This window comes from Achroia grisella, unplaced genomic scaffold (assembly GCF_030625045.1).
Source record: "Achroia grisella isolate CSIRO2021 unplaced genomic scaffold, CSIRO_AGI_Agris_v1 utg1248, whole genome shotgun sequence".
Lineage (NCBI taxonomy): Eukaryota > Metazoa > Arthropoda > Insecta > Lepidoptera > Pyralidae > Achroia > Achroia grisella.
The window spans coordinates 1,967,180-1,991,939 of NW_026712607.1; the positions used below are offsets into that span (position 1 = coordinate 1,967,180).

Genomic DNA, 24,760 nt, shown 5'->3' on the forward strand with positions numbered 1-24,760 from the left:
GAAATGTCTATCTAACTTATCGTAGCGAATTCACCAGAATTAGTTACGAGGACTTCCAAGAGGTAGGGGGTGTGTGGAGGTCGATCTGAATGGGATACATCATTAGCCATAACACTACTAAGCCCCATAAATAACCAGGTTTAGTTGTCCTATCACTAAAAATATATCCTGTTAAGACAATTAATTTATAATGAATATGCTATAATGGGTTTCCTTCATTATCAATCCTTTACATGTTATGTTGATGTTAATTGTTAGATCCAGCATTATCACTATATCATCATCACCTAGAAAAAAATAAGTTGATCGCAAGCGATCTAGACTTGACTGAAACACTACAGTGCTCAAACTCAGTGGTCGCACACAATACAAAACATTTTGCGAGACAGAATACAAGACATTTGAAAGAAATGGCATGTCCAAAAGCGGTCCAATAAATCGCTGCTAATATTAGATACTAGCTACGCCGTGTATTCATTATGGTATTGGACGGTGACAGATTTGCCAAAGTGTATCTATATATATTAGAAAAATGTAAGTAATCTGATCCACCAAATGTACATCGAAGATATATGAGAAAAAACTTGTATATAACTTTTCAACATACTTACCCGTAAAGTGGATCTAGTTTCACCGGTTTTATGTATATAAAGCAGCTCATAAAAGAGTTAATGCAAATAGTGAAATTCTATAACCGCACCATTTGCTTTTTTATCAAATTTCGAATTGCCCGCTGCTCGGTGCCAGCCAGAAGGCAGCGTGCTGATTTAAGTAAAACGGCGGGAAAGCAACATTGTTCAGCACAGTTTATAGTTGATTTTGTTTAAAACTAGCTTTTCCCGCGACTTCGTCCGCGTGGAATATTACTTTATATTTTCAAATTTAAAAGATTTTTGTCTAAAATAAAAGTAGCTTAAGTTATTCCTTATTACATCAGCCTATAACTATAACTATTATCTGCCAAAAAACTCCCGTCAAAATCGGTCCAGCCATTTGAGAGATTAGCCGGAACAAACAGACCGACAGACAGACAGACAAAAATGGTTAAAAATGTTATTTTAGTGTATATACCGTATTTATATTCATATGCAAGTAAAAAACGGTTATTTCAATATTACAAACAGATACTCCAATTTTATTTATATGTATGGATGTTACTGATAACTCTATAGATGTAAAATATGTATACGAAAAAACACGCAACTTTCTCCTCCTTCCTCATTCGTTTCTTCTTGTGATGTTCTCATTCGGAACAGTTAGTAGAATAAGTAAGGAATAGCATCCAGAAATGCACTTCCTTTAACTAACATATATTCAAATCAACGAAATGTACAATACATATCGTTGTTTTAGGTGAGGTATTAGAAAAAAAACAATCTTTCAAAATAAAAAAAAAATATCTATTTATTTGAATTAATTTAACCAACTTACTGCAATACAAAATATTTTGATAACTCCAAATAAACTATTTATAAGTATTTAGCGACAAAAAAACAAATTCAGTTGTTTACATAACAAATGTTTAGTTTTACTTTGTTTTCTACTATAGCAATATTTACTTAAATACTGGCAAACTGTGCGAAGGAGACAGAATTCTTAAGGCTGAGGTGTCATGTGAAAACTTGGTTCATTAATTGTAGACCGAACCTAAAGTAACTTTCATAGTTGGCCATAGTGGTATTTAGGTTTTCAACTATGAGGATATGTACTGTATACGTAATGTAATCAAACAATAATAATTACAGAATATTATTTTGACTCTGAAACACCTAAAGAAATGTTTGATGTTATGTCAGTCGAGCTGTCAAGAAACTTCACCTACTCGAGTTCATTCGCCTACAAATTTTGACAGTTGACATTTCTTTTTGATAGTAATAATATTAGTAAAAAATATAACAAAAATAGCAGTAATAATGTCCAGAAACGAAATATTGTACGTTAAAGGAATGAACATTGTAAGTGCTTAACTCACATAAATATAATTTAATTAACAGTAATAGTTTTTAAGTTCAACAAGGTTATTTTTTTTCAATCTATTCTAGTGCTGTTATTCTTTTAAGCTTTTGAGCCCCAGCTGGCGTTTACTTCTTCGCCAGACAAAAATAGGTGCGAGTGAAGAGAGTACTATAAACCCGAGGAAGGACTAATGGAGCGAGTGAAGGCCAAATCCTGCCTGACAGGTTACAATTTTAGTCGTTCGAATCTCGGCAGTAGTAGCTTCGATCGCCGTTGAATGAATTGGACAAGGGATCGGTAGCAGAGATGAATTGTGATTTTATATTTATTCTAGTTGTTATCAATTAGCACCCTTTTTACTATAGGTAGACTGTAAAAAGTAGCTTGTGTGGGTATCTCATCTATTTAAAACACCAAGCAGCTTTATACAAATAAAGCTATGTTTCAGTTGTAAGTTAAATTACAAGATATGAGGCATGACATCTTAGTCTTAGTGGAGGGGCAAGATATCCATAGTACTTCTCATATATATAGGTGATGGTTACTGCAGTGCTGTGTTATTTGTAAAACATATTTTTAATTATTTATATGTACATTATAAATGGAACAATCAGTGGATGTATGTAAATTAAAGTGACAGAAAAAAGCAATCAAATCTGATTAAAGCCAACTGCTGGATTGCTAGGACACGAAGAAAAATATGTATTATTTGTTACAGTCAGAATCGGAGGTTGACGATGAGGAACAAGACATCTGGGATGATAGAAAGCTTAACGACGCTTATGACAAAGCCTTACAGATCGCCAATGCAGAAGTGGCCAAACGAATAGCATTTCAAGACATACTCCAGCCCAAAAATTGACTTAAATATATTGCATGATGGAACAAAAATAGACAAAGTGGACTCTACTACATTTTTAGGAATTACACTAGACGAAAACTTGAATTGGAAAAAACATGTTGACAATATTTGCAAAAAAATTAATAGATTTGTATTTGCATGAGTGTCAACAAACACAAACCGGAAAAGTAATGGTAATTAATTTTCAACTCTCTTTACAGGCAAGAAGCTCTTAATTTGACTGCATTGTTATATAAAAAAATCAATATTTAAACAAATTTACTTGATTCCTTTTGTAAGTGATTAGGTTTACTATTATGTTTATGAATTAAATTCTAAAGACACTTTGTATTCACAGTTTGTATGAAGATTTGAAAAAAATATGAAAAATTCCATTTAATTAGGATAATTTAATAAGTTCATATTACCAAAATCTTGCAGCTATTAATACTATTGCACCCTAATCATAAATAACGACACTATTTTCAGATCAACCTGACAATAAAAAAGACAAGACTGCCCCCAAACCAAGTACATCAAAGAATAATAAAAAGGAACCAAGCACGAAATGGAAATCAGGAATGCATTGCAGGGCCTTGTATGAAGAGGATGGATTAGAATATGAGGCATTCATATTAAGTGTATTAAATGATAAAGAGTGTGTTGTGAGATTTTTAGGTATACTACATGTATAATTTCATTCATAAACCATTTTGAAAGATTTTGTGATATGTCTGTGATATTCAGATATATAAGCTACATGTATATATTTATGACATGTGTGTAATTTGCTCTAAGTACTCAAAGTATATAAAAGATCTACTTCCTTTTCTCTGCACTATCCACTTTAATTATTGTCCATGATGAGCATAGGTAGAAACTTTGAAAAAGGGAAGCAAAATAAGTCTATGTAGGTTGCAGTGCTACAGGTCTTAACACAGGATAATAGCCCAAAACAATCAATAATAAAAAACATCCCACTTTATGTGAGGTCTCTCTCCTAATTTTGCTGCACCAGGACAGTCTGTCCTGCATTATCGAATTGGGCAATTTTACTGTCGCAATGAGATTACTCATAGTGCTCCACCAGGTAGTTAGAGGGTGTCTTCAAACTCTTTTACTTTCGGGTAGTTGAAAAGCTCTTTTGGTTACATAATAATAATAATAATAAAATATTAGGTGATATTCTTCATCAATTTGCATCACATGACAATACCATCTGAGACAGTTTATTCTTTGAATATAATCCATCTGACCAGATACACTTCCTTCTCCCAATGTTAGTATGAACATGATTGTCATAGACAGGTCATTGTCATGACCAGTGTCATTTATTTCAACAGATAAAGTGATGTCTATAGTGCTGTTCATGGTAGGCAACGGTTATCACTTACCATCAGGTGCATCATCAGCATGTTAGTGATTCCATTTAGATAAAGAAAAACAAATTTATGACAAATTACTTTGCTTTCATGGCTCAGCTTCAGCCATGATACTGTTAATGTATATATAAACAATAAACATTAAACTAATGTTTGTTGTTTATATATACATTAACAGTTATTTGCCATCCATTGGGTCATCAGATTGTTTACCTTTCCGATTATGTAAAAAACAAAACATAACTACAATAATATAACATTAATCTTTTACTATTGCTTTCCAGGTTATGAAAATTCCGAAATTGTGCCTATAAATACATTAAAACCAACCTTAGGTAAAACTGAAAGAACCAAGCAAATTGAGGAGGCATTGAGTGAAAAGGCTGAAAATCCATATGCAAATGCTTCTCCAGATCCTGAGCAAATGGAGTTTGGCTCCAACAGAGATGAAGCAAGTTCTAATCCTGAGCCTGTAGAACAAGGTACCGTTATTATTTATTTTATTTTGCGGAAGTTAATTTCAATTCTTTTTTAGTCATACACTCTTGACAGAGTAGTCTTTCACAATGGTAGCTCTTCGTTGTTCTCTTTGGCCACAGGGTTCCTCGCAATTTGCCTCAATCTGGTTTTTGGCTATACAAGAACATTATACAATGGTCAGCTGTGTAGCCATTTTGATAAGGTCACTCCATCGCGTTGTTGATCGACCCCGAGAACATTTGCCACAACTGAACCTTCGATAATTAGCGGCTCCATACAGTTTTCGTTCCGGCTAATGTGAAATACTTGAGAATTCGTATTTGCATAGTCGACGATAATCTCTTCCTGATGTTGAGTTTCTTTAGGATGGAGACGTTGATTTGATGAGCACTCCAAGATATACGCAGCTTTCGAAGCCAGTACCACATCTCAATAATTATTTACTTTGATAAATGATTGGTGTACGCTTCAACATATCTAAAGGCAAGGAATAGTAGCAACTGACCTCCCGTAAACATATATAAAAAATATCTGTATTAATACAATGCCATCCTATATCCCAGGTTGTGATTTTGTCACTTAGTGTAATCCCTATCATAATTTGTCTCCTTTGCCCTATGACACTTTTTCATTTACATAAAAATGAATATAAATGTACATTCCATTCCATGAAATTTGAAATTACAATCTTTATATGTTTAACAAGATATTTAATTTATATTACAGTGAGATCATGCAATAGAAAGCAGAAAACAAAAAAGAAAAAGAATAATAAACACATTAATGGTTATGAACTTCCGGAACTGCCATCCCTGCCGAATCTAGCTATGTTGTTGAATGTAAGTCGAAGTCATAAATCATTTATTCATAAATCGCATACCTAGTACAAAAATATATACACATTGAGAAATCCGCTCTAAGCTGTTATCTTGGAAGTATAATTTCGAACAATTTATTTTTTTGCGATAATCCATTTTTCTACTAGATGTGCGATATAACAATGTCGACCTCTTATACAAGTCATAATTTTCAATTCAGCCAGTTTAGCTGATAAGAACTCAACTCTTAATAATTTTATATGTTATTATTATTCATTGAAGTTAGTTTCTTTTAAATAAAGAATAACAGCATTCGAATGTGTATGTCTAACATATTTAAAATATCGAATGCCAGACAAGGCCGTCTCCCTAACAATCATATTCAAAAAGATTATCTACATTACAAAGTATTATTTAAAACAAGTTGACAAAACTAAACATACTAGACGGCCTCGATAGTCTAGCGGTTTAGCATACCGCCATACATCCGATGGTCACAGGTTCGATTCCTCGCACTTTACAAACATTTTTATTCATGAGTATGATTTTTGTATGGGTCTGGGTATTATAGATGTATATTATGTGAATTTATGTGTGTATTTACAAAATAAATATAGCTCCGCTAGCTCGAACGGGCTGTATAAATTATCCTGAAATATTATTATTAATAATATTTTCAACAGAAAATATTTGTATTTTAATATGTTTTGTAACTAATAAACTACTGTACCGATTACAAAATATATTTTCTATTAGGATGCTACAGTATTCCTGAGTAACATAGGCTATATTCATCGCTAGAAACAATTAAGGATCTTTACTAAAAGTGTGTCATTCAAATCTGCATTTTTCATTCCACAGAGTGGTCCAAACGATGTACCATTACCACCTCCGCCGCCATTAGGCTTCCATACATCAAATAGGACTGATTCAGAGGAGCAGGCGATATCGTCCATGCTGCTCAGCTGGTACATGAGCGGGTACTACACCGGACTCTATCAGGGTCTCAAACGGTATGTTTTATTATGTTTAGATTTCAGATTTCAGCACTGGAATTTTTTGTGATGTGTGTAGTGTTTTAATTTTTTTGTCATTATGTGTATATGTGTTAGGTGAAGATTCTATTCTATTTCAGATTTATTTATTTGTCCTGTATTATAAGATACATTTAACTTGTCATTTACAAAGTTATTAGTGTTAAGATAAATTTAACTTTGTCTTGTGTAGTGTATGTGTAACACTAATAGTGGAGAGTTAATTTAACTAACGTCTCTCGCCGAGCGCACATGGTCCATAAGGTGTAACTTGGTGTAAGAGGGGAGATAATTCCCGCGCAGACGTCACGGAGTAAAGACGTGGAGCTGTGACTAATGAACCGATATTATAGCGTGTATTGTAACATGTATTATTTAAAAAAAATTACTTCATGTTCTGCTAAACTTCTTAAAAAATTGTTTTTGTATAATTAATAAACTAGCTATTTCTTTTAGCTATCGATTAACATCATAATACTTCAGTGACAGTGCCTGCTCAAATAGTCTTTTTCGGTAAAACAAGTTTGTCTATGATTTTCTTTGTTTTTGTGTATGTGTAACAATTAATGAAATATAAAGTGACTACTCATATACTTTTTAGGCTGCAAATGTGGCATTAAAACATGTGTTTTTATATTTAAAAATTAAGTAGTTTACGGTACTGACGTTTTTATGAATGGATTGGCAAACAAGCTAACGTCACACCAGATGGTAACTGTCACCATATATTATAAATACATGAACAGCTCTACGAGCATCATATATTGTAAGTTCTTCTTAGCTCGAAAGCCCTCCGAACTAACGGTAGATATGATATATCATAATCTGTAGTAGATCTAGATGGGTAAAGATATTTTGATTTGTAAGGCCCATCGTAGAACATGCATTTCAATTCTGGAGGATGTTGTGCCTCTTATTCTGTAATTTCGCTGCTTAATCTGCCTCTGCAACTGTAACACAACATACAAATCAATTTGCTTGGCGGCTGAAACAGGTGAGATTATGGTACCCATGCAGAAGACTTTACTACTCGGTTTATTTCGTTATTTTTCGATAACCGTTGATTCCATTGACAATATAATTTTAGTATATAAAAAAAATATCAAAAAATGGGCAAGAAAATGGAATTTCATTTAATTTTTCTATTATAAAAGTATTATTAAATAACTATTAGTTTTTAATAAAAAGTTATTTATGTGTTTATGTTCATTTCAGGGCCCGGGAAGGCAAGAGAAATCCCTAACGAAAAAATTATAGGTGCATAGGTAATTAATAAAAAAATATACACTTAAATATTTTTTTTGTTTTTATTTTTAGGCTCACATAAATGAACAAATAAAAATAGAAATGTGGTTATCAAGTAAACAATAAATAAAATTATGCCTCCTGTTCCATGTCTAATATATGTACATAATTTACATTTGTATCGATTTAGTTTGTTTGTCACACTGTTAGTAACTTATCACTGATTGGTGGGTTGAAATTTCTATTTATAAATTCACACATCACATATTACTTCATTGCATGAATATTTACATGATTGTTGCTGTCTCTGTCATTCTCTTTTCATTGTATAATGAATGACAGAGATAAATATGTATATATTATTGCTTCTTGAAAATGCTCAACTTTGTACATAAACTAAGCAATAAATTTTGAATAAAACAGTTAGTCTTTTTCTTGTTTAATAATGTGAACTATTGATATATTCTGTACACCCAAAATGAATCTCTTTTTATATTGATTAGTTCCAAAATATCTAAAATGTATATCTTTAGTATTTAAATACTGGTTTATTATTATAAAAATCATAGACCATTAGGGAATAAATAGCCAATATCAGTTGCCAATTTCGATTAAACTTTATCAGGCCCAATTGGAAATTTAGTATAAAGCATACGTTCATTCGCACAGAAAATTGTAATAGAATTTATAAAATTGGTTCTATTTTTTTTATGACAATAAAATTGCCCAGGCATAATATTTGCTGGAAACCCCTGTCTAATGTTGATACACAACAAATTGTAATCTGAATAGAAATATACTGTTTTTTACTGTATGAATTAAAATAAATTCATAAAACAGCGAGAGGTATATTAGGTTGCTAGACCTCTCTATTTGAACGAAAGAGATAAAACATAACGATTAAATTATAAAAAGGTACAAAAACGTATTAAAGGTACTGACATATAAAAATAAAACTTTAAGTAACACGACATTATTTTATTTTAAATGTAGACATAGTAACATTACTTCTATTTGAAATAAAATATGCCGAAGAAATTCTGCGTTTAAAACTTTTTTTGTAAACAAGAGCAAAGTTGAAATATATTAATTATATTTCTATATCAGGTATTCTAGGCATGGCAAATTCAGGCAATACATAATATATTCTACTAACACTATTTACAATTACCGAACATAAACATATTATTGAAACTTTAAAAAAGTAGAACATAGTTTAGTACGGTTTTTCAATTCAAATTTTTTTAATTCTAATATTTTTCAATTCTAAATGGGAAAAAACAAAACAGAGTAATATTAAATTATCTGTGGAATGTGTCCATAAAAACAACACAAACATATTATAAAATCCATTTTAGTTATTGAGTTTTAATATCTTTTTTATTTAATAAAATAATTCAGAAATAGTTCAATATCTAAAAAGTTTCATAAAGTGAAAAACGGTGTTTTAATTGTATGATTATTCTCTCGATTATTACAATTATTCTCTCTTTAAACAAATACTCAGTGTTTTTATTGAATGCAATGGTGTTTATGGAAGCTAAGTTTTTCAAATTTTAAAGTGCTGCAGTTTAAAGCACTGGCATTATATGATCAGGTCCAAAGGTGAAGTGTACAGAAATACTACATTCCGTACAATTTTAAGAGTTACCGAAAATAACAGTTAATTATCATTTGTCCTATAATATATTCGATATAAAAACATTTTTATGAAAAGATGATTCAATTTTAAAATTTATTAAAAATATATTATATTTAATCTCTTTTGTAGCTATAATGGTATAATTATAATTTTATTTTACAAAATCCATTATAATGCCAGATGTAATATTTTTATGAATTTATGAGAATTTAAGGAACTTACTAAGTATGCTTTGATCATTGCACCATACTCATCCTGAAACAGACTTCCGAATGAAGTCGAAACAATTGCCTTAAAGGACGAAAGCACAGCAAGTCAATTAAATTCCCGTATATAGTTTAAAAATATCTCTATTTTAGTTCACATTCTCGTTTTACATACAATAGTAATCATAAAATCTGTATTAGAGAAATTAATTATAGATGTAAAAAAAATTGACTAACTTCCTTTCTCATTGAGTATTGTATAATTTCAGTGTTACCACTTAAATAATATAAACACACTATTCAATGTTTACAAATTGAATAAAAATGACCAACATCAGTTAAGTAGTGAACAATTCGTACACAATTGAAAAAGTTCAGATCGTTTTTCAACAAATTTATCATGCTAAATTCGACTCAACGGTTCGGTAATAAAGTCCAGTTTAGAAACGGTCATACGAACGTGCTGAGTTCGTGCATGTCGTGGCTGAGGTCGACAGCGCCAGCGGGAGGACTTCCTGGGTCTCATGCTAAATTCGACTCAACGGTTCGGTAATAAAGTCCAGATTGGTAACGGTCATACGAGCGTGCTGAGTTCGTGCGTGTCGTGGCTGAGGTCGACAGCGGGTGGACTTCCCGGCGTTGCGGCACCTTCGCCGGGCGGCGTACTAGTTGGCGGCCTGTCCACAGGAAACAGTAAACAATCCATTAGAAATAAACTTAATATAATCTTTGGTGATTTAGCTATCTATATCTTATCTATTTACAAAAAAATTATAGCTATTTTATTATATAAGTTGTCTAGTACCCATTATACAAGCTCTCATGTAAGCTAATTCTAATAATATTAGCACAACGCCATCTAGTCCTACTCCTTAGGACTAGCTAGCTAAATTCAGGAATGCTTTAAATCGAAGAATAGTATAGAAAATTATTTATTCAAATAAATTTAAGTACTTTTAAATAGTCATATTTCTTTTTACTCTACCCCTCATTCGAAACGCAGACTCATCGCAAGAAGAACTTGCTTGTTGCTCTTTTAAATAAATGTATACACATTAACAAGTATTAGGCATGCGACAATCAACATAAAATTTATGTAGAATTATTAATTTTGTCAGGTCTTTATTTTAATTTTTTCTTCGACTGGCAACACCAACGACAGTTGTCTTTATCAGCTGGCCGTAATAAATAAATAATTTTTAATAGTTTATCACACGAATATTATAGTTCCGATATCATTATTAGTGATTTAATAGTGCAATAAGTGTCGATTATTGTTTGTGTACAAATTGGAGGTGTATTATTTGCAAAAATCGACATTAAAAAATAGTGTACCGGCCATCTGTCAAACTTCTTTCGTTGGTAAACAACTAAATATTTAAAACTATTCTATAACTATTTGTTGGAGTTATTCAAAGAATTTCATAATATATACAAGTTTTATACTATATATTCATATCAAGTTAAATTAATATTAATAATTGTGAAGTTCTGTTGTTGCGTACGTCGAAGGAAAAAATAATACCCACAAAATATATTGTAAGTAATTTTATGTTTTGTATTAATATAATTTGAAGGAAAGGAGCACAATCTAATTCCATTTACTTAATCTTATAAAATATAGGTTGTATATAATATATCTAACAGAAATAATTAAAAATTTTAAGACTTAAAATAAGTAAGGTTCAGTTGCTGTTCTCGTTGTGATACTTTGTTTCTTTTAGAAATAACTCACTTCACTCTCCCTAGTAACTATTCATATATTCAATAATGTCACTATCTACCCGTTCCACAACTGCACGGCAGACAGAGATGAAGCTTAAAGTAGCCCTACAAGAACTTCAGGCATCCAAAGATCTTAGTGACAAGTTGATCAGGGAGAGAGAAGAGAGTGAAGATGAAATTTTAAAAATTATAAATAAAAATACACTATTAAAATCTGAACTGTCAGAACTTCATAATAGTCATCAGGAAGTTATTGAGCAGCGGGATCAGCTTCAAGAACTAATAAGTAGCTTTCATCAGTGTAGTGACACCCATGAGCAAGCCTTGAGGCGTATCACTGAATTGGAGCTTGAGTTAAAGCAGGCCTATTCTAAAATTAATGATCTAGACACAAGATTGGAATCTCAGCGAAGTAATGAGATTAGTAATTGTCACACTTTTAGTAGTTTGGTGTTAAAATAAGTTAAATAAAATCCGGATTGTGTGAAAGAATATAATTATGTGACATAAGTTATGTAATATATACTGTTAGCACTGTAGCTCATAAGGAGGTTCTTTGTCCATACACAAAATCGCACAATTTAGCATCTAGTAGCACCGAATACCACTGCCCTTGAGTATTCTGCGTCACACGACGGCAGTCGACACGGGTACTAGCGGTGTAGGCCGTTTAGCACTCAGGTCATGCGGTGTTCCTGCCCGGAGATTTGAACCCCAATTCGGGGTTTATAATTCCTTTAAAAATGGTCTTGCAAGTATATACTAGTATATATTGCGAAACAGCAAAATAAAAACGTAGAATTCCAGCTTAAGAATAGAATTGGTAGTAGAAACAAGTACGTGTCCACCGTGTAGGTTAGCCAGGGACGAATGAATCTCGACCTAACACGTAGGTGCTGGACGGCTTCGATGTCCCCCCTCGCACCGGTCTCCGTTGCATCGCGAGATCGGCTTGCATTTAATAAACATACCGTGCAACTCGGGTTTGCTTTCGCATTTATTTTTATTTTATATAATTTTTAATAAAGTGCATAGTATGAGTAGAGAAGTTGTTACATAATTTATATGAGGAACTTATTAGTGTTGACTGTGTGCCTCCTTCGACTACAGTTCCATACACTCATCCTGTTGTGATTGACCATACTAGTGATACATCTCCTAAATTAGGCAACTATAACAATAACATTTGTATGTTGAGTCATAATAAATTAAAAAAATATTTAAAACTAAAAAAGTTTATTATTAGGACTCGGAATATATTAAATAAGCGTTGTAAAAAGGGTCAGTTATTGAAAAGAAATACTTTAAATAATTTAAAATTGCATGATTATATTAATAAGTGTAATAATAAGTTATTGGAAAGCCAAAAGTTATATGACATTGATACAGACTACCTACCTTCAAAAATCAATAGTTTAGAATCTTCACTTCATGATTTAAATACAAAGTATATTATCTCTCAGAAACAAATCCAGGAGCATATTTTAGCAATGGATGATCTGATTGATGTCAGTAAATACAATGCTGACCGTTTTGAGTCGTTGACTAAGCATTGTACATGTAATCACACAAATATATCAAATAATAATTCAGTTATAACTGTGCTGGAAAATGAAGTTCAGGGTGTTTGTGCCAGTGACTGTAACCCTAAGAGTAGCACAATGGTGTTCTCTGACAGAATAGGCTGTAACTTTGGATCTATTTTGAAGTATCATCTTAAGGGTGATTTATTAAACTACTGTATGCCAGAAGCATCATTTACACAAATAATAAATAAAATTAAATCTATAAAAATGAACAATATGACCACAATTGTGTTATTTTTTGGTAATAGTATTCAATTAAATAGGCAGGATGTAATTAAAGGAATTGAATATTTATTACAATTAAATGTGTATAAGATTGTATTGTGCGCTTTTCCTTACACAAATAGACATCTTCATAAAAAAATTAACAGTAAGGTACATTACCTGAATAACTTATTACATATGTTGACATGTCGTCATAGTGACATTTTTACATTTTTTGATACTAATAGTTTTATTAGTGATTTTTATTTGACAAAAGATACAATGTATCTCTCTAAATCATCTAAAAATAAAATAGCCACTTTAGTGGCTTATAATATTGACTACATGAACAGTTTACATGGTAAACTTAAACATAAAAATACTGACATAACAAATAATTCTATTAATATTTGTGACATAAATACTATGACTGCAGATTTAAACTGCTCACAAAGACAAAGGGAAAGCAATCAGAATTAATAATTGTTCATCAGAACATACAAAGTTTTCCCGGCAGCGAGTTAATTATACAATTATTTTTAGAAAAGTATAATATTGATATTGTCTGTTTCACAGAACATTGGCTTAAGGAGAGCAACATGATGTTCAATTTAAGTAATTATAACGTTGTCAGCTGCTTCAATAGAAAGTCAGTTAACAGAGGCGGGTCTATGATAATTGCAAGAAATAATATTAAAGTAAAGGAACGTGCTGACATTGTTAGACTTTCTATTGAGTGTTGTATAGAATTATCTTGTATAGAACTAGAAAATTATATCCTTATATGTGTGTACAGGCCTCCTAATAGTGATTACAATGTTTTTGAAGGGGTGATGGAGGATATTTTAAAAAAAATATTTAATAGTCTTAAAAAAATTATTGTATGTGGAGATTTTAACGTTGATATTCTTTGTAACACACCCACATGTACAAAAATTATTAGTTTATTTCAGTCATTTGATTTAAGTCATGTCTTTCATGAACCCACTCGTGTAACTGCCACGTCTGCTACTTGTCTTGACAATGTTTTTTGTAACTGTGAGTATACAGAAAAATTCATAATAAATAAACTTCCTTCAGATCACTGTGGTCAAGTTGTTAAGTTTAACAGTCAGATCAATAAAGTCAACAATAATAAAAAATCAAAAAGACAAATAAATGTTTACAATATTAACAAATACAAAAGCGCGATTAAAAATAAATTGGATTTGCTGTTACAATATAGTAATAATCCTGATTATCTTTACACCAAGCTAATTACTATTCTATCAGGAGAATATGAACAATTTTTCAAGAAAAAAGAAGTTTATGTTAAATCTAAATTCACGGAATGGGCAACAGTAGGTATACTTAAAAGTAGAAATATTTTGTTTGATTTATACGATCAAAAAAAATATCGATTTGATGACAAATTCACCACTTATGTGAAAAATTATTCAAAAATTTTTAAAAAAGTTTGTATTACGGCTAAATCTAATTATATTAATAAACAAATTAACCAGTCTTCTGACAAAATTAAAACCATCTGGGGCATTATAAATAAATAAACCGGAAGATCTAAATTAGCCTATAATCAATTTGCATTAAATTATGATAATAAATTAATAACAGCAACAAAAGATGTAGTTAATGTTTTTGAAGATTTTTTTGCTAATATTCCGATTAATATTACATCTTCTCTGGACTCATCTCCATCTCGAGCAAAAATATTACTAGAGTCTAATATCGGTTGTTGTGCTTTAAGATTTAAATTTTCACATGTTAGCCCCGTTCATATCATAAAAATATTCAAACATCTAAATTTAAAAAATACAGAAGACCTTTGGGGCATGTCTGTAAAAGTAGTTAGTTCTTTCATAGATATTGTTGCTCCATATCTAGCTACTATTTTTAATAAATGTATTGATAATGGGACTTTTCCACAATTAATGAAATTTAGCAAATTAATCCCACTATTTAAATCAGGAGATAAATTTGAGCCAGGGAACTATAGACCTATATCTATTTTGCCAGTTCTAAGTAAGGTGTTTGAAAAGATAATGTTAAATCAAATGTTACAACACTTCAGGGATAACCGACTGCTTCACAGTCAACAATATGGTTTCACCGCCGGCAAGTCTACCACTGACGCAGGTGTAGCGCTGATAACACATATTTTCCAATCATGGGAGAAGTCACAGGATGCACTCGGAGTTTTTTGTGACCTATCAAAGGCATTTGATTGCGTGGATCATAAAACACTTTTGTACAAGCTCGAACATTATGGTATAAAAGATAATGATCTAAAATTAATGAGAACTTATTTAGAGGATAGGGTCCAAACTGTAGATATTGACGGTATAAAATCTAAGGGAGCTAATATTGGGATGGGCGTTCCACAAGGGTCAATCTTAGGCCCCTTTCTCTTTTTAATTTACATAAATGACCTTCCCTTTATGGTAGAGAAAATTGCAGATATAGTGCTGTTTGCGGATGATACTTCGTTAGTGTTTAAAATTGGACGTCAAACTAATCAATTAGACGATGTAAATTGTGCTATGTCTGCTATATTAAATTGGTTTACATGTAATAACCTATTATTAAATTCCAGCAAAACAAAGTGTATAAAATTTACACTTCCTAATGTAAGACCAATAAATACACAGTTATTGCTTAATGACGAAATAGTAAATTTTGTTAATGATACAGTTTTTTTAGGTATAACAGTGGACTCGAAATTACAATGGGGGCCCCATATTTCAAAATTGGCCAATAGACTCAGTTCAGCTGCATATGCAATTAGAAGAATTAGGCAATTAACAGACGTGGCGACGGCTAAACTTGTATACTTTAGTTATTTCCATAGCATTATGTCATATGGTATACTACTATGGGGTAAAGCAGCCGATATAAATACTATATTTATTTTACAAAAGAGAGCCATACGTTCTATTTATGGTATGGGTTCAAGAGAGTCATTACGTCAGTGTTTTAAAGATTCAAATATCCTCACCGTTACTTCACAATACATTTATGAGAATATCATGTATACACGGAAGAATTTAGACAGTTTTAGAAAACTTAAAGACTGTACAAATAGAAACTTACGCAATAAAAATAAGCTAATTTTACCTAAATGCCGCCTGCACAAAGTCAGTAATTCATTCTATGGTAATTGCGTAAGATTTTATAATAAACTGCCAGAATCTGCACTAATTCTGACAGAGAGGCAATTCAAATCTTATATTAAACAATTTTTATGTAAGAAAGCCTATTACAGGATAGACGAATTCATAGAAGACAACATATCAAGTAAATAATTAGTTTATTAGCATACAACGTTATAATTTGTTTATCTCATTGCTTTCTTGATTCAATTATTTTAGAAATATGAAAGCGTAGCGGGTTTTGTATTAATTGCCGCATGCATTCTTATGTGAAATGTGAATACTATAAACATCAGATGGCAATTGTGAGTAGCTATGACGTGGTCTGGTGTTTTGAGTAGTCATGCTCACTAAAATGTCCAGACTTGTGGCGGCGTGGTGGGCCGGGTCATTGGGCTCCCTAAAATATGGTCGAGCGCAGTGATGGCTGGCTCATCCGTCATACTCGTGAACGGGTGCTGCTTGTAGGGACTGGTCTGCTCTAATCACTATGACTGATTTCCTCTTATTAATTGTTTAACCAGTTGGTTATGTATTCAATATTTTTTTCTTTTTGAGTATTTAATTGAATTAGTGCTAATCGGTGGTTTGTATTCACACACTTAAACTTAAACTGTAAGTAAGAATAAATTATTTAAAAGAGCAACACACAAGTTTCTTGCTTGTTCTTCTTGTGATGAGACAGCATTCCGAATGAGCGGTAGATTAAAAAAAAAAAAAATGTTATGACTATTCAAAAGTGCTTCAATGTAAGTTTATTTGAATAAATGATTTTCTATTCTATTCTATTCTAATGTAATATAAACTATCAGTCTATCATGTCATCATTTGATTTTCCAGTTACTGTATTTTACATTATTTTATGTGAACTTGTTGGTTATTGAGTATATTGTTCGCAGTGTACAGTGTCTTCTTTTTATAAATCTAGAACATACTGTACATTGTTGATTTAGAAATAGTTCCAGCATGAATTTACTTCAGACTTTCAAACATTCAGACTCAAAATTAATACTGAAAATTTTTGTTTCTGGCTACACACATTGCAGAGAAAAGAAAAACAGGGATATACAAGAGTCGTTCGGTGGCATTTATTGCTTTACACTAACTTATATAGTCTAAAGGTCTTCACAAGAGACATTTTGGTATTCAATAGGTTGGATTTATATGTTGGAATCTCATAAATTGGCTTATGAGGAGGCTATTTATAAAATACAGATACCATTTTATAACCCATACTAAATATGTTTTCCCTAGAAATATTATAGTGAAATTAAAATGAACTCTTTTACCTAATAATATAAGGTCCACCTTGCTGCAGCAGTGTAATTGGATGAGTGTACGGCGCTCCAGTCATACTATGAAAGCTCAGGTTTCCTCCCATTCCTGTATTGTTCAAATGCCCATTACCCAATAGTACACCGTTTGAGGTGTTCAGATTTGGCGAAGTTGCAGTTGTAGTGTTCAAGTCTGGAGTTCTGCATGCTTTGACTAGGTTCGTCTTCTCTTTCTGCCATACGAACACGTTGTGGACCATGGCACAGCCGCAGAATATGATGCCCACGCCGATGAATACTGACGTCACAATAGCCGGCGTGGAGTGAAATTGGATGAAGGTGTAGAGTATTATACCTGGAATGTATACATGTAAATAAATTAATATTATAAACGTGAAAGTTTGTGAGTATGGATGGATGTTTGTTACTATTTCACGCAAGAACTGCTACGAATACTAATACTACAGATTTTGATGAAACTTTACAGTAACATATAGTAACACAGGCTATAATTTAATAAGATATTATGTAAATTGAGTGAAATATAATGATAAATGTCAAGTAGGTATGAAGCAGACAAAGTTGCAAGGCTCAGCTAGTAATAAATAAATAATCTCAGAACTATTACACAGCGCCATCTAGACCCAAATTAAGCTAGCTAAAGCTTGTGTTATGGGTATTAGATGAATGATACAAATACATAGGTTTTTTTTCGTAAATACATAGATATTATACATAGAAAACACCCAGACCGATACAAACAATCTTACTCATGAATACAAATGTTTGTGCCGTGCGAAGAATCGAACCTGCGACCATCGGAAGTAAGGCGGCGTGCTTAACCGCTGGACCACCGAGGCTATATCAAATTAAATGAAGTATTTATATCAGTTCTCTAGTACCCACAACACATGTTCTGCTTACGATGGGCCTAGATAGCGGTGTGTTAATTGTTGAGGGTTTTTTATTTATTTCATTGATTACCTAATATGATTTATGCCTATAAAGTTTAAATGTCAAAACTAAGTTTTCTAAATTTGCCAGATTAAGAATCGAATCCGGATCTCATTTACACAGTACCTTACCACTATCACCCTTTCACGGAGTTCGATAATAAAATACATTTCTATTATCGATAACGTTATCAAGTGGATAAGTCAAATAGGTCAAATGCATAGTGTAAAGTTTTTAGTAAACAAATTATAGTTTTTTATTCAAATTAGTCGTAGTTATTTTATTCCGATATTTTCGTCTGTCTGTCTCTACTTATTTCTCTTAAACCACTAGACGATTTTTGATACGCTTTTCATTATAATTTTTATAATAACATGCATGATTTATTATTCATCTTTTAATTATTATACCCGTGGTTAAAAAAAATATCTACATAAAATAATAGTTAATACTTAACAAGTTCACTTAATTTGATTTTTATAGGAAAACTTTTATTAACTGACATCTGAAATCAATTGTGAAATGTTAAAATTAATGTTAAGATTATTTTGCTTTGGTTTTATTAAAACGGTAATAAATATTCAATATGGAATGCCAAATAAAAAGAACCAACGAAATATTACATATACCTACAAAACAAGGCACACACACTTGTGGCAATTTGAAACTACCAACGTTTGCAAAAAATTAGACGTGGTGGTCTGTAAGTTATTATAATATGAGTATATTTTCCTGTGAACAATTGGTCGATGTATGTAATAAAATAATATGTACCTGTTAAAAATACTGGTATTGATATAAAGAATCCTCCAACAGCACACACTCTTGTTATAGCCGACTTTTGAAGGTACTTGTTGGATCTGAAAGAAAACATAAAAATCTATTATGTAATGCATTTAAAAATGTAAAATTTTAAACAATGAAGGTGGTAGAACTGACGAACAAGGATAGCAACTGTAAACAACAAATCTGGTTCGTGAACATTTAAAACACTAGAAGTACTAATATGTTGCCGACTCTAGCAATAATATGAATAACATAATTTTTTTTGCATATGAACTTCTCCAGTAATTTTACTAGTCTTCTTCCTAGTATAAACGCGAAAGTTTTTGAATGTGGATGGATATATGGATGAATGTTTGTTACTCTTTCACGCAAAAACTACTACATGGATTTTAATGAAATTTTACAATAATATTCCTCAGATATACCTACACAAGCTAAGAATATCACGTGTATGAAAGGCACAGCACTTAATATATATTTCTCCCATCTTTTAAAACCAGGAGATCGACCCATATAACGTAATATAACATATTACGCCTTATGAATCGATCTCCCGCCAATGGTTGGTTGACCGTAGAAACAGTAGAAATACCCATCCAAACCATATTGTGACAGCAAAATTCCTTGTTACATCACTACCAATGATTTTATTATGAGCAAATCGATACCTAATAATCGATATAATATTTTATAACGACTCGATTCCAAACTTGTTTGGACGGAACGTAACGGGCCGTACACCTGTTCATCAAGGTGTATAACCTTGTTCAATTGATTGGATTCCCGTTTGCAGTGCGGCCAACTTATATGCGTTGAAGGGAGGCGCTAATATATAGCAATGAGGTTGCTATTTTACGTTTTTCCCAGAGGTAGACTTTGTAAAAGGTGAGATTGAGGTATAAGATAAGAGGACCTGACATTTTAGTCCTCAGGAATGGTCCTCGATTCGAGTGGGGGAAAGAGATTGTTAGTGATGTGAATTGATTATTCCATCGCTGCCTAATATTAATTACTCCATTGTACCCCTAAGACGTATAGACAATACGTCAGATTCCACCTCCATGTTCCCTCTGCAAACCATTGCAATAATTTTGTGCTGAATATAAATAATCATAAAAATTTAGAAAGTTGTTGAAAACTCTGATTTAGAATCAGATAATTATGTTTTAGATGAGACAATAAAAATATGCGGTTTGTTGATTACACGTACATACTAACATATGAAGTGAAAGTGTAATTAGACAGTGCAATGTAATAGCTTTGAGATTATGTTTTACATTATATCTGATAGAATTTGATTTTCATTAGAAAACCGCTCGTAAAATTAATTAATAAAGTAATAATTAACTACAGTAAACTTACTTACAGTGAACTATACAGAATTTAATGTAAATTTTTTTACCTACTTGTAATTTAATAAGGTTATTTTTTTATGTTCAGTGCCACGTATTTCTGATTATATAGTGGATTACTATAATTGGCTAAGAGTGTGTAAATTTCTATATCGTAAAATAGTAGCAATAATGTAAGCTATATATAATATTATTGGTATACATGTATACCAAAAAAAAATTCGCAATACATCCAACAATTAAGGTTATAAAGCCGGCTATGGATAGAACGGCGTAACTTGCTAGGGTACTTGTTTCCTGTCGCCGTCTGAAATGATGGCTGTTTATTACAGTGCTCTATCTCAACATAATTTTAAACCGCCTTTAAAAAGGAGGATATTCGACCGTTGGTCACTGATTTTTGCGAATACTTAATATTGACTAGAATTTATAAGTTACTAGCTGCCCCGGCAAACGTTGTTTTGCCATATAAATTAATAACGCTATAAAAAAAAGGGGTTGATGATAGAAGGGTGAAAATTTAGGATTGTATGTATTTTTGTATGTTGTATCATAAAAAAATAGAAACTAAAAATTTTGACAAAAAATTAAAAAAAAAATATATTTGACAAAAAGGGGGATGAAAAATAGATGTTTGGCCCATTCTCAGAATCAATACGCTCACAAAATTTCATGAGAATCGGTCAAGCCGTTTCGGAGGAGTATGGGAACGAAAACTGTGACACGAGAATTTTATATATAAGATTTATGAGTATCCTGATTGATAATCAAACCAAGAACCTATTATATCTTCAGTAAACGTGTTTACTGCGCAATAGAGATCGTGAATCTTTTAAGGAACTTCTACATAACCACGGTGGTCTGACAGTTTAGCACACTGCTTTACTTCCGAGGGTCGCTGGTTCGAGACCTAGCACGATGCAAAACATTTTTATTCATGAGTATGATTGTTGTATCGGTCTGGGTGTTTTCTGTATAAAGATATTACTTATGTGCCTATTTACTAAAAAATTGTACTTAAGTATTTCAAGCAGTTTTCTAGTACCCATAATAACAGCCCTGCTTAGCTAGGGTCTAGATGGGGCATTGTGAATTGTGTTGTGTTATTATTATAAAGGTATGTGTATAAACATATTTTATTTGTTGTTTGTGATGATCCTATGGAATGATTTTGACCGTTTCTGCCATCTGCTTCACTGGACAAAATGAAGGGGAATGCAGAGGACACTCCAAAGCAGGAAGAAGTTATTCCGCGTCTAACGGGCAGTCCTGCCTGATGGATACGACTTTAGTCTGAGAGGGTATCAATAGGATTTCGAACAATGGCTTATGTGGTCGCAATTTCTATTTCCGTTGGAATAGAGCAGTAGAACTAGAAGACCTTGTAATAACACTGGCAGTCTACCACCGAATGATAAAAGCATGGAGATGAATAAATTTTGTTAGCTAAGCATGTTATATAGACCCGAAATTAACTATCTAGGTTTGCTATCTGTTTGTATTTGCCGGTTCTTTTATATATTATACGTTTTTATGTATGAAATCAAAGACTGTTGTCTGTTGACTTATGTGAATATATTTCAATTGTTTTTAAATATTTATGTACAAAAAAGGTTTTAAACACTATCAGTAGGGCTAATAATTCCCATTACTAACAATCCCCTCCCATTCTATAAGCACCCAGTTACTTACTTAACGGTGCCAACAATTGAAATGCACGCGACAGTTGCATGGTGGTTTTCAACGACTTTGCCACTTTGTAACGGCCGTTCACGCTTGGCTGATTTCGGGCACAGATGTCCTAACAATTCTGTTATCCAATAAATGACCTACAGTTTATTGAAATAAAAGCCTTTATTTCATTTAAAGCCTAATGGATCTAATAAAAAAAAGAATTTCAGTTGAGTTTCTTGCCAGTGCTTTTCAATTGAATTGGACGGTAAAGAAAAAATACTAATACAAAAAATGTTATGTTCCTAAGCGGCTAAAATGTCCTAATTTAATCAATTATTTCTAATTTAATTTAATTCAATTCTAGATGCAAAAATATTGGTAACTAGAGTCTGCAAGTTAAAAATAGAAAAATAGGTGCATAAATCAAAATTAATAATATTTTGGACAACTGACACAGCAAACATCTAGTCCCAAGCTAAGCAGATCTTGTATTATGGGTACTAGACAGACAGAAGTACAGAAATACTTTTTTTTTCTGTAAAAAATATATATAATACAGGTATATAGAAAACACCCAGACCAATATAAATAATGATACTCAAGCGTACAAGTATTTGTATCATGGAGGAATCGAAGCCGCGACCATAAGGGGTAAGGCGTTGTGCCAAACCGCTAGACCACCAAGGTCGTGTAATAAATATAGTAACATACATAACACTCGTATCTTTCTATCAACACCAGACAATATCATTTGAGTACATATATAGACATAATGGTTTCAGGATAGTCATATAACAGGTTCTGCCCACAGACGCATAAATCAACTTTTTTATATTATTACTTATCTATAAATTACTCATAATTCTTTTCATTGTCGATATTTAGCCATAACTATATGTAAATCAATGTTTTATCCGCCATATAGACCAATGTATTTAAGTACTTTTCATTTGTTTTTAATATAAACTACATAGTTGGTGTTTCAAGTGCCCATAGGCAATCCATCTAATGGTAAACGGTTATCATCACAACCGTTTACCATTAGATGACCCGTAAGCTTGTTTGTTGACGTCTTACAATAAAAAATAGTAAGAATTAATTTACCATAGATTATAAATAATAAATAAATAACCCCTAGACAATGAACACAGCGACATCTAATCCCACGGTAAGCAGAGCTTGTGATATGGGTACTAGACAACTGATATAATTACTGAGATCTCCTTTCTGTTGTAAATACACATATATACATAGAAAACACCCAGACGGATACAAACAATCATACTCATGAATATAAATGTTTGCACCGTGCGAGGAATCGAACCCGCGACCATCGGAAGTAAAGCGGTACGTTAAACCGCTAGACCACTGAGGCCGTCATGCAGTGCATATCGTAAAAGAATTATAATTTAGAAATTAGCGAAATTGCCAAATTTTTTTAACGCGTAAGTAAATTAAAAAATTAACGGGCGTGAAATAATTTAGTTTTACCGTTGCGTTTTGTTGCTTTTTAATTAGTGGAAACAAAGAATATAAAGCCGACCATAAACAACGTGGACCACCAAATAGTGGCAGCTCAGATGGAACATTAATTGCGTATGTAAGAAATGTGAGTAACAAAAGAAATAATAATCACAAAGTAAACCAGTTAAGTTTAATTCGGTTTAACGTAAATAAAATACAGGGTTCTTTATAATTAAATCAAATGAAATAATTTACTTGCAGAATACAGTGCTTACAATCTATACATATAAATAATTTGAGTTGGATAAAAATTGGAGTGTCTGTTTGTAATATTGAAATAACCGTTTTTTACTACATGCATATGAATATAGAAATACGGTACGGTTTGGCGTATCCAAACTAACATTTTTTACGATTTCTGTCTGCCTGTCCGTTTGTTCCGGCTAATCTCCGAAGTGGCTGGACAGATTTTGACGGGACTTTTGTTTTAGAAAAATAAAGTTAAATTCCACGCGTACCAAGTCGCGGGTAGAGCTAGTCAATAATAATGCCATTGGTATTATTGGCACATATGTATAATTATTATAGTATTTCAACATATACCGCAACTATATTCCTGATGGGATAGTCATAGAAGCATCAGTCATCTCAGTCATAATGAACGGAACACTTGACATACCCATATTTCGGTGGATGAATTTAAATCCTCTCTAAAACCGCTGTTAACCCGGGTTTCCATCACGGGAGAATATTTTTTTTTGTATTGATTAGATTTGGACTGACGATCTTTTAGATGTAAGTTGGAGTAGTAAACCACTACGCTACAAAGCTCTCTCTACGGTGAGTTATTTGTCATGTCCTCTAATTTTACTGCCTAATCTCACCCTACAACTGAAACGGCTTACAAAGCAAACGCTTGACGGCTGGAATAGGTGTGACTGAGCACACGAGATTACAAATTCTACTTCGGTGAAAATGTCATCGCCAGCAA

The 24,760-nt window shown here is 32.1% G+C and overlaps 2 protein-coding genes across 2 annotated transcripts in view; one reads left to right on the top strand and one right to left on the bottom strand.

The window, feature by feature from the left end:
- Positions 1-1,845: 1,845 nt before the first annotated feature.
- On the top strand, positions 1,846-8,235 carry LOC131854943 (survival motor neuron protein). Its single transcript, XM_059206131.1, has 8 exons — positions 1,846-1,955; positions 2,675-2,789; positions 2,962-2,991; positions 3,287-3,475; positions 4,464-4,661; positions 5,386-5,498; positions 6,339-6,490; positions 7,727-8,235. The coding sequence occupies exons 1-8, from the start codon at positions 1,914-1,916 to the stop codon at positions 7,752-7,754; spliced, it is 867 nt and encodes a 288-aa protein (XP_059062114.1). The 5' UTR covers positions 1,846-1,913; the 3' UTR covers positions 7,755-8,235.
- Positions 8,236-9,674: 1,439 nt separating this feature from the next.
- Positions 9,675-24,760, bottom strand: part of LOC131854942 (uncharacterized) — a 37,363-nt gene continuing 22,277 nt past the window's right edge. The window contains exons 2-4 of the mRNA XM_059206130.1: positions 19,268-19,353; positions 17,555-17,894; positions 9,675-10,281 (exon numbers count right to left, since the gene is read on the bottom strand). Coding sequence (XP_059062113.1) covers positions 10,179-10,281; positions 17,555-17,894; positions 19,268-19,353 — 529 coding nt within the window. The 3' untranslated portion in view covers positions 9,675-10,178. The remainder of the gene's footprint in view (positions 10,282-17,554; positions 17,895-19,267; positions 19,354-24,760) is intronic.

Excerpts from the sequence above, each read along its gene's own strand:
- LOC131854943 (XM_059206131.1), top strand. The coding sequence starts at position 1,914 with ATGTCCAGAAACGAAATATTGTACGTTAAAGGAATGAACATT. Across the intron at positions 1,956-2,674 it reads ACGTTAAAGGAATGAACATT|TCAGAATCGGAGGTTGACGA; the intron begins GTAAGTGCTTAA and ends TATTTGTTACAG. Across the intron at positions 3,476-4,463 it reads GTGTGTTGTGAGATTTTTAG|GTTATGAAAATTCCGAAATT; the intron begins GTATACTACATG and ends ATTGCTTTCCAG.